This window comes from Neolamprologus brichardi, chromosome 18 (genome assembly GCF_056152115.1).
Source record: "Neolamprologus brichardi isolate AB-2024 chromosome 18, ASM5615211v1, whole genome shotgun sequence".
Classification (NCBI taxonomy): Eukaryota; Metazoa; Chordata; class Actinopteri; order Cichliformes; family Cichlidae; genus Neolamprologus; species Neolamprologus brichardi.
In genome coordinates, this window is record NC_142121.1 from 27293321 (window position 1) to 27304506 (window position 11186).

Consider the following 11186-nt stretch of genomic DNA (forward strand, 5'->3'; position numbering starts at 1 on the left):
ACACACACACACACACACACTGGAATTCTTAATGTAATAACAGGAGCTTTCTTGGATTTAACTGCTGTGCTGTTTCTGTTAATCCCCCGCCACTCCAGTCCAGAGACAGTCAGCTGCTGCAGGTGTTGAGCGCTCTGCCTCTCCATGTTTCACAGCAAGCAGAGGCTCTGCTGGGGAAAAAAGAAAAAGGTGTGCTGGCTCTGTGGCAGAAGAGCCCGCTGCGTCACTTCTTGACCGACAACCTGCCACGCTTTCTGAGTCTTCTGCAGCACGCCTCGCTACTGGGTCAGCAGGAACTTAGGAGTGAGTGCGGAAAGACAGAAAGCTTACCAGAGCTTCAGGAATGATGCATTCCAGTTGTGTGTACATGATTAATTTAGTTCTGGTGAACAAAGAGATGGCCTTTAGTTTTTGAGCGATTGCTGTGCCGTCACTAATTGAATTTCCTTAAGGAACTCCAAACATAAACTAATCTTCTCTCCCTTAACTTATTTACCGGAAGCATGAAAAGCATCTCTTCTGTCTCTCAAGGCATTATTTAGCAAATTTCTCTTCTTGTGTCATCATCGATGATCACATTTCTTTTTGTGGACCCTCACAGTTTCCTGTGGGAGGTTCTGAAGTATGTATACTCATGTGAAACTGAAAACGTGTACCTCCATCCCTCGTTCTGCCTCAGGGCCGCTTGCCACTCTGGCGGGTGTGTACCAGGATGTGAAGGGCCAGAGGCTGGAGGCGATGTGGAGGGAGGCTGTTCTGCAGTGGAATGACAAGCTGGTGGAGGTCCATCCTGCTCTGCTGGAGAACCCTCAGCTCAGACTGCTGTCAGAGGCCGGTGTCACCACACTTAGCATTGCCCTGGATGTGGTGAGAAACTGCACTCTGGTGCCTTTTTAAATGTGCTCGATGAGGTCTTTGACTGGGTTAGACAAACTAAAAACCTTATCAAGGTTGTTGATGAGTGTCTGCCTTCAAATTAGATCAGACAGTTAGTTCCATAAGTTTTTGGACAGTGACAAATTAATTGTCCGCAATTGTAGTTTTTGCTTCTGTACGGAAGAGGATTAGGGCCACTGAAAAAAAAAATCTGAGAAAAAAGTCAGAATTCTGACTTTAATCTCAGAATTCAGGAAAAGAAGAAAAAAAAAAGACATGCCCACTTTTTTTTTTCCCCAGTGGCCCTAATCCTCTTCCGTAATTCTGTGCACCACGACAGTGGATTTTAAACCAAACAATTGAAGTGCAGACTTTCAGTTTTTAAGGGGTTTAACAAAAGCATTCACTGTATAGGAGTTACAGCTATTTTTATACTACAGGCTTTCATTTTCAGAAGTTCCAAATTAATTGGACAAAACTAATATGATTTCAAATATAAAGATTTTTTTTAATACTTGGATATTCATCCTTCATACTGCCTGAGGTCTACAACCCATGGACATCATCAAATGTCGTGTTTCCTCCTCCCAAAATGCTCTGGCGGGCCTTTACTGCAGTTGCTGCTTGTTTGTTGGTCTCTGTGCATTCAGTTTGTATTTAAGAACTGAAAAGCAAACATTGAAGCATTGAGGTAAGTTGCCTGATTTGGCCACTGAAGAATATCTGAGCAGAGAGTGTAGCCCTGCACTATTCATCATTCACTTATCCTGTTTCTTCCATCAGCAGTCACATCATCAATAAACACCAGCGATCCGTATCCACTGGCTACGGCGGTGTTTTGCAATCCATATGCTTCACATCATGAACTGTTTCTCTTCTTCTCCAGACTTTTCTCTTCACATCATTCTGGTACAAATTAAGCTTGGTTTTAACTGTCAATTTTCTTTTATTTTTCCCATAAGTTGCCAGCTCACTTAGACATTTTCTGGCCGAAAACCCAAAGTCTGATCTGGCCTTCCCGTCTTGAGTTTGTGTTGGGTGTAACCCTGCCGTATGATTCATGTGTCAGGTGTCTCTTGTTTTAAGGCTTTGACAATGATACATCCGCCTCCTCCAGAGTTTTCTTGAATTGCTGTGATGGTTTTCCCGAGCAAAAAAAAGAATTCTGCAATCATCCACTTTAGCTGTTGTCTGTGGTCTCTCAGACCGTTTGGTGTCCAGTGCATTCCTTCTTTTAAAAAATGGACCAGATTTTATATTTGGCTATTTTTTTCTTTTTGACAGGTTGATTTTGGGTTTTCGGTCTAATGATGGCCTGAATTATATCACTTTGAGCCTAATATTGAGAGTTCCAGTAAAAAGATACCAAATGTAAGTTCAACACTTGGATTCTTCAACCATCCATCTTCTTCCACTTATCCAACCAGCCATTTATGCCTACAGACAGTTTAGAATCACCGATTAACCTGGCATGCATGTCTTTGAACTGTGGGAGGAAGCTGGAGTACTTGGAGAAAAACCACACAAGCATATGGAGATCATACAAACTCCCAACAAAGGCCAGTCAGAGGAATTGAACCCAGAAGCCTCTCGCTTTGAGGTACCAGTACTAACCACTGCACCGCTGTGCCACCCTCACTTGGTATCAGCTCTAGATACCCTGTCTTTGTTTGTCATGGGATCATAACAGAGCAGGTCTGCAGCACTTTTACTAAACACCCTGAATTAAATGTCTGAGTGAAAGTCTGCACTTCAATCACATCTTGATTGCTCGGTTTAGAATACACTTACATAAAACTCTGACTAAATACTTTCTCACCAAAATAAAATATGGTGAGAAATTTGTTAAATGCTGTTTATATATATATATATATATATATATATATATATATATATATATATATATGTACACATATATATATATACATATATATATACATATATATATATGTATGTATATATAACAGCATTTATAGATATAGATATATATATAGATAGATAATATGTTATAAAACAGCAAAGTCATTTATATTGCAAAGTGAGATACGGAAAACATCTGCGTAGTGTCCAGTCTGCTGGGATTCTTCTTCCCTTGCTCCCGTGTGGAAAAGCTTGTAGTGATGAGTTGTTTATGCTTTAGGCTGGCCCATATCACATTTTTATCCTACTACACAATGTTTTTTTGATTTATACTTATTTTTTATAATGTTTTCACATCATAATAAAAGAGAAAGGACATCATTTCAAACATAGCAGCTGTATATGTAAAACATAGAGAGGGATAGATTGTTTTGATGTACAACAGTTGCTCAAGTGTCACGTTCTCTTAGACTCACTCTTCCTCCTGTGCCTTTCACATTGTTCCCATCCATTGTTTGTTTCAGCCTTTGCTAAAAATTGCTAAAATTAGAACCTGATGAATGTGTCAATGTGTCAATCAGGCGGGCCAGCATGCCTACCACTGGATTGAGACCAGGCTGGCGATGGCTCTGTCTGGAGTCAGAAAACGGCTTGCATCAGTCTACAAATTCTTCCCCAGGTACTGCACATATCAGAGTTAAGACAGCTATATCACTGTTTTGTTTTGGGGGTTTTTGTTTTTGAAAATGGTCAGTTTATTTGGGTTCACTGCAGGTCCAAACTACATGTTGAATTATAGTCACCGAAATGCTCTCGAAGCTATGTGCACCTAGATGTTCGTAGCTAAAGCTGGACCTGTTTAAACTTAAGCAATAACTCGATCAAGAAGATTAAAGATCAAGTTTTGATCCAGAGTACAACTGATGGATAAAAATGATTCCAGTTGGATTTTTTCCCCTTTGTTTTTCCTTTCAGTGAATGTTCAGTGATTGTGTCGGTGCCGCTGCCACAGCTGCCCCGGTCAGGGACGGCCAAAGCTGGGCTGATGGAGATCCTCCTGGAGGAGTGGATTCTGAGACCTCTGCTGACCCTCGCCGCTGTCAGACCCACTGCCGAACTCTACCGCCTCAAAAGGAAGATCATGGACAGCCCCTTCACACGTAAGGCACCGTTTTAATTACTCCGTTCTTAACATGTTTATGACAGTGCTGTTGATCAATTTTACTGAGACCGTATTGACACAAAGTGTCGAGGTGTCATAAACGCTGATGTTTATTACGGGTGTACAAGTCGTGCTGTTCTGTTTTTTTTCTTTTTTTTCTTGGATCCTTTGTGATTTCCTGGATATTTTTTCTTTGCTTAGATGACTTTTGGAAGGCACACTACTTCACTCAGTTTTTAATCTTCTCCATTTGTACTTCATGAGTCCCAGAACCTCAAAAAGAACTTGTCACTGTTCCCAGGCTGGTATATTTCAAGTGTACTCTTCTTCTGTCTTTTCTCAGATCTCGTTTTGAATGTTTTATGTGAGGATTTAACTGACAGGTCTGGCAGAGCAAGCCTCAGTATCTGCTGTATCCAGCTGTAGCAATACCAGCCTGGTAATTGTTGCAAATAGGACCTCAGGAGGTGCTTTTTAGGCACGCTCAGTTGGTATTCTATAACCTCTTCACTTCAGTCCATATAAATATTATTTAAAAGTCAGTAAAGTGTTATGTGCTGTAGGGTGAGAACCAATACTCAGGACAGACTGAATGGGGAAAAATGAGCATTTATTTTGATTGATGAAGTCCAAAAGAACACAGAAATCCAGAGGCAAAAGGGAAACACAATCCAGAGCTGTCAGAGAACGCACTGGGAGACTAAACAGATGCTGAAAAACTGCCGAGAAAGGCAGAGCTGGAGTACTCATACATGAGGTAAACAAGGGGGGGGGGGGATAAACTAATAAAGAGGGAATCAAACCGTAAACAATAAAAAAACAAAGAAAATTGAATAATCAACAAAAATCTAAAGATCAAAGAACTAAAACCTCTGCGTCAGCACGCAGGACCATAACTGTTAGCTTTGTTTTGTATTATCTTAGATTATTAGATTAAACATCATAGAGGGGTTTTTGTTTTGTTTTGTTCATATTTAATACATCATTCAAAACATTTTAGGTCATGGCTGGAACACATCTGCAACAAATAACACAAGATACCCGAACTTGTCTAAAAACAAATACTGACTTATATGTTGTAAACATGTAGTAATGAGCGTGGAGTAACTAAATATGGAGTTAGACCAGCTATGAGTGGAGGCGTAGGTAAAAAGGGCACTGCATGTCAACATGAAATATTTATTTATTATTATTTCAGCTTCACATTACTTCCCTTTGGTTTCCATGACGAACGGAACAAATAACATATTTCTGATGACTTCACGCGACTGTTAGCGTGTACATGTGTGCCTTCGGGTGTGTTTTGTCTTTTTGAGCTTGTGTTTTGCATTGTCAGGACTTTGTGTGTCGCTCAACGCCGCAGTTGAGCTCTCCTAACGCACCCTAGCGAGCGAGCTCACATCACCCCTACTTTACTCTGTTTTCATTGGCTGCCAGTGGAGTTTAGAATTTCTTTTAAAATTCTCACAGTCGCGTACGGAGCTAAATGGACACCAGATTACTTATCTCAGCTTCGTGTTAAACACAGTGTTGCTCGCTGTTTTCACTAACATGCTAGTTGGCTCATACAAGACTGAAGACGACGGGGGGTCAGAGCCTTTCATCCTGCGGTACCGAGGCTCTGGAACAGTTTAACACTCCAGCTCAGTTTAACTGATTAACAGTTCAAAACATTTCTTTTAATCAGGCCTTCTGCTGACATCCTTTTCTTAGTCATGTCTTTATTTATTTTTATTGTTTTAATATAATTTTCTTTTTACATTAATTGTGATTTAAGTGTTGTTAACAGCACGTTGAACTTTAACGTGGCAACACACGGCTTGCTACTGGATCTAGAATGAGATGAGGAATATTTGAGAAGATGTGGTTCCCATAGGACTGAAGGTGAATGTGGGACAGAGATTTTTTACAAACATCCAGGCGCAATGATACAAACGCAGCAATTTTCTCTAGCTTAGAAATGTTCCCTGAATGAAAGAAACAGGAGCATGAGATAGATTTTATATGTGAGTCAAGTTCACAAAAAATAAGACAAAATAATACAAAAAGACACCCATTAGGTGTGACTGGCTCGCAGGCCAGAATAAGGTCGGAACAGCTGCAAGAAACACATATGCAACACATCAAGTATGCTCCTCGTTTTTCAATGGGACTGATGTGACATCCGTTCAGTTTTTTACTAATTTCAAAGAAGTAAGCAAGAAATTTTGCTGCAAGATAAACACGTTCTATTTGTGGTTTGAGTTGTTTTTTGTAACCAAGAACAAATTGGATTTTTATGCATAATTTGGTTCTAACAGAGGTAAATAACAAACGTTAACCACACACGTTGTCTGTATAGCTTAGTATTGGGTTAAATTATATATCTGTTCAGTGCTTTTTACATAAAATGATTTAATTTTTGATTTAATAACCTGCCAAGACCAACATTGCATGAGTAACACCACATGAGGGTTCAATGAATTCTCTCCGTTTTTCCCTTCTTATCTCGCCAAAGACCAAGCTCTGTTGGTGGCAGATCAGTTCGTAGTGACGTTTGACGGTCACTTGTATGAGCTGCCAGGTTCGTGTCCACTGCTCCTGGCCCGAGACGTCGGCCGCGATCCGTCGTTCACGCTGCTGCTCGGCACAGACACGCAGAACCTCCTCCTGATACAAATGAGTAACCACACCATCAGCGTTCAGCGCAACGGGCAGGTATGTGTTACTCTCGACGAATAAAGAGCGTTCAGGCCACGAGGAATAAGACGGGTAAATGCTTGTGTCACAGGTGAGGACCGACTGCAGCGGCGTCGTCAGCCACACGTTTCTCACTGATGATGGAGTGACAGTCAGGAAAGCATCAGACGTGGTGCAGGTGTCCAGTCAGCGTGGGATGTTTGTGTCATGTGACCTGTCGCTTGAATTGTGCAGCTTCACTCTGGATGGATGGTTACATGGTGGGAAAGATTCAGCATGGCCCGTTATAAATATCTGTCTTCATATTCTCACACATAGACACCTTTCACGTCTGCACAGGTGTGTCCACCGGTCTGTTTGGGACCAACGATAACGACGCAGGAAATGATTTTCCTATGTTTGACGGATCTCAGGCTAAAACCTTGGAGGATTTTCTCTACACCTGGCAGGTAGGATCAGTGAGATTAATCAACACATGGCATCGGTCCAGTTCTCAAAAAGATGTGCAATATGAAATTAAAGCCTATATTTCAAGGATTTGTAAATCATTTAAACTCTACATTTGATCGAAAATACAACAAAAAGGTTTTAAAGTGAAAAAGGACTGGGTAAGGACTGAATAATCGAGGAATGTTCTCAGGATTAAAATAATCATGAAGAGTTATGGTCTTCAGGCCCTCAAGTGAATTCATTAAAAAATATAAATCACTCCGTAGCACATGTTAAAGCTCTGACATTGAAAGAAAAAGCAGACAAATAAGATGCAGAAACTTCACTGGGCATAGCAATATTCTGGGCTTGGGTCCATTTATGTACTAAGATCAGTGGAAAGCTGTTTGCTTGTATGACCGATAAAAATCTATTTTTTGGCAGGGGGCAAATAGAAAGGGACAAAGAACGGCTTGTTAGCGGCACACACTTAAAACTCCAGCATCCATTATAGCATAGGTTTACAAGTGCATGAAGTGGAATGTGTTCCTCGGTCATTTGTTGATGTCAACACCCTGTTAGTGATGAAAGATATAAAAATAAATAAATAAAATCCTCTTTCAGCTCTAAGGTTTTACATAAAAACGATTTGGTCCTCAGCAAGTCTTAAAATTATTAAATGTGACTTCAGATGAACAACAACTCTCACATCACTGCGGAGGAATTTTGGCCCTGTTGTCTTTACAACATTGCTTCAGCTCATTGGGTTTGCTGATGCACGGCTCTCTGAAGGACCCGCCACATCATTTCTGTCAGATTGAGATCTGGACTTTGAGTGCGCCATGGGAACACGTCAAATGATGTTTTTCAGTCGTTCCATCAGCAGTTCCATGACCCAGTTGTTGCCAAACTTTAGCTGTCAGACCGATGATCTCATATTTGAGTAGAAAACTTTGGTATACGGAGGAGTTCATGGTCGACTCGGTGACTTAGGCTACGTTCACACTGCAGGTCTTAATGCTCAATTCCGATTTTTTGTCTAATTTGTTTCTGCTGCCTTTCCCGTGCCTTCACTTCCCTGACCATCCTCTTGTGTACATATTGTCCCGCTGTCCTGTGCCGGAACGCCCGTTCTTCTTCCATGTGTCTTGCTCATGTTCCAGGATCCTTGTTACCAGTTTTTCCCCATTTAGTTTTCTGTTAGTGAAAGTCTTTGTCCACTTTTTCCCTTTTATTTTGTATTTTTGCAAAGTTTTGATCAGCCGTAATAAACGGCTCGCTTTTGTTAGGATTAGTCCAAGCGTCTGCATTTGGATCTTCTAGAAAACATGACCTGCCTCCCACAGATCATGACACTTTTTTTGAGGGAAGAGGCTTTCTCCTGGCAGTCCTTCCAAATAAGCCGCACTTATTCAATCATTTTATAAATGTACTGTCTCGAACTTTAAGATCTTACGTGCCAGGAGTCGGAGATGTAGCTCTTGGGTTTTTAGCAGTTTCTGTGAGCACTCTTGAAGGTCAGAGCACTGTGGTAACACACAGCTGAATTCTCCAGAGCAGCAAACTGCCAAAAATCTGCTTTCATAGAGATGCTCACACTCACTAATGATCAGTTAATCTCATGCATTTGATCTGCTAATTAGTTTCTTAATTCCTTTGGAAGCAGTGAGGGTGTCAGCGTTAGATTAACAAATGTTAGATTATTTGTGTTGAATAAATAATGACATGCTGTAATAAGTAGAGCAGGGCAATATGACCAAAATATTTATCACGATATACATTTGAAAATTTACGATAAGATATAACTGACGATATAATTGACACTAGACAAAATACTTTACGACTCCACAACTTTATTAGTGGAAAAAAAACCAAACCATCAACGTATTTTTACTTAAACAAGCAGCTGTTTTTTATCTGCATTAAAGTTATATAAAAATTTTACAGTGCAAATACAAATTCCTCGCTGACAGTTTAACCAAAAGGCATTTCCAGGGGAAAGTGGCCGACATGCCCTCAGCATAACCATGTATAATATCCACAAAACTTAAAAAGAGGTTATACACACACAATACGGTAATATTATGTTGAAGCACAGTACGTATCACTCCGCCAGGCTCCTGCCTACGATAGCCGTAATGCTCCGACAATCCATCAAGCGGTGCAGTTTTGTAGCTTAGCAAAGTCGTACTGAAACATTTGACAGATTTTTGAGCACCGTGTACCACATAACATCGTTTCGAGGTCAGTAAACACAACCAGAATTCATACATAAGGCACACGGGATTATAAGGGGCACTGTCGATTTTCAGAAAAATCAAAGGATTAATTTAAGTGCGCCGTATTTTCCAAAAAACATGGTAATAACGACGGCCAGCTAGCATGCTCTACCAAAAATAGTGCTTTGTTGTGTATCTGACGGACGAAAGCTAAACCAGTTCCACATCACTGAAATTGCAGCATTTTACAAACCAGTTCTGGTTCATCTGTTTCATTCAACAATCCGCTTTCGCCCTTCTCATTCTCCGTCGCCGCATGTGCGTATGAAAACAAAGGCACCGCGCATGCGCGTTTTACCAACATTCTATCACGATATTTCATTTTGTTGCCCAACATTATACCGGTATTACCGTGAACAGTATCATATGGCCCAGCCCTAGAAATAAGTCATTTATTGTTGCTCATTTGAGGTTGTATTCACCTGATTGTATTGTAGAACCTGCTTGGAATTGAACCTTCAGAACTGAAAGAGTGTTTACGTCTTACAATGACTTCAAAGTCACTTTAAATCTCAATTGTAAATTTTACCTCAAAGTGCATATTTACTCCCTTACCTCAGTCTCAAAATGTATATATATTTATTCTTCTTATTCTTACTCTTCCTATATTTCAAAGATTCAAGGAGCTTTATTGTCATTCGCATCGCATGTTAACATGAGGTGGAACGAAATTATTTACACACGGTCCCGGATTTATTGTTGTTCTTTTGCACTGTATGGAACTCAAGCCTTGTCGTCTCCTGTCTCTATATACTGAACTGACAATAAAGTTTACTTTGACTTTGACTGTATGCAACAAACGAGGAATTATGACTGTTTGCGTTCCAAGCGACAGCCATAAATTTCATCTACCAAACATTTGGAAAGTGTTAAAAATGATACACGATAATGGGAAACAGACTCCCGCATAAACATTTTGGGGGGAATGTTTTGCTGGGATCAAATACAGAATGAACATATGTTTATAAAGATAAATCAGCGCCAACATTTGATTTGTGGTTTTGGTTCTCGGTGGTTAAATCATTTTCAAATCACTGCGTTCTGCTTTAATTTGTATTTCAGACAACATCCCAATATTTCCTGAAATTGAGTTTCAATGAAATTGTGAAATCTTGTGTCTACAAATGTTTGCAGAGTTTTTGTCAGCCTCGAGGTTCTCCTTAGCTTTGCCCACTTGTTTGTGACTTTAGATGAAACCTACATGCATCAAACCTTCTGCGACAGCAGCCGTCAGTCCAGCGAGCTGTGACGCTTTGTTCTCTTCTCCCGATTCTCCCCTCAGCTCTTGTTTCAGGGTGGTGAGTAACAAAAAAACCCACACAGCAGGCATGTCCTGGTGGTTTCTTCACCAGAACATTTTTATTAATATCCCATTTATGTTTGGAAAGCTCGTCGTGAAGGGAAGTTTAAACAGATAAATATGAAATCCTTTCTGTTTTCCCCATCTCCATCTTTTTTCCCTTTTTTTTTCTTTTTGGTTGATCACATGTGATTTTTTTCACAAACCTGCGTTTGTGTTGTCAGGTGGATCCCAGTCAGTTCATGTCTGTGTGTAAACTCAGCTCATCGAGAGCACCCTGCAGATTAGCATTTGCTTTCGCTCACCTCTGCCAGCAGAACTACATACCCATGGAGGTCCCCGTTCAATGCAGTGAGTTAGGCCACTGAATAAGACATGCATGATTATTCTTTTATTAATGTGTCCGTGTATTTGTGGCAAGTTTTTTCAATTCAGACATGCAAAATGTATATTTTGTATGTAGTTTTAACTTGTTTTGTGTGTGTGTGTGCGTGTGTGTTTCTGTTTTAGTGAAAGTGTAAAGGAAGGACAAGCTAATGAAGAGCAAAAATGGCCAGTTTCTGACCTCTGTGAGCTGCTATAACGGACAGATTTACTCTTT

At 40.3% G+C, this 11186-nt stretch overlaps 1 protein-coding gene across 1 annotated transcript in view; it reads left to right on the forward strand.

The window, feature by feature from the left end:
• Nucleotides 1-10953, forward strand: part of apoltp (apolipoprotein lipid transfer particle homolog) — a 41619-nt gene extending 30666 nt beyond the window's left edge. The window contains exons 65-73 of the mRNA XM_087831963.1: nt 99-303; nt 680-867; nt 3318-3415; nt 3712-3896; nt 6396-6595; nt 6669-6837; nt 6917-7026; nt 10476-10583; nt 10810-10953. Of these exons, the coding sequence (XP_087688089.1) occupies nt 99-303; nt 680-867; nt 3318-3415; nt 3712-3896; nt 6396-6595; nt 6669-6837; nt 6917-7026; nt 10476-10583; nt 10810-10953 (1407 nt within the window). The remainder of the gene's footprint in view (nt 1-98; nt 304-679; nt 868-3317; nt 3416-3711; nt 3897-6395; nt 6596-6668; nt 6838-6916; nt 7027-10475; nt 10584-10809) is intronic.
• The last annotated feature ends 233 nt before the right edge of the window (nt 10954-11186 follow it).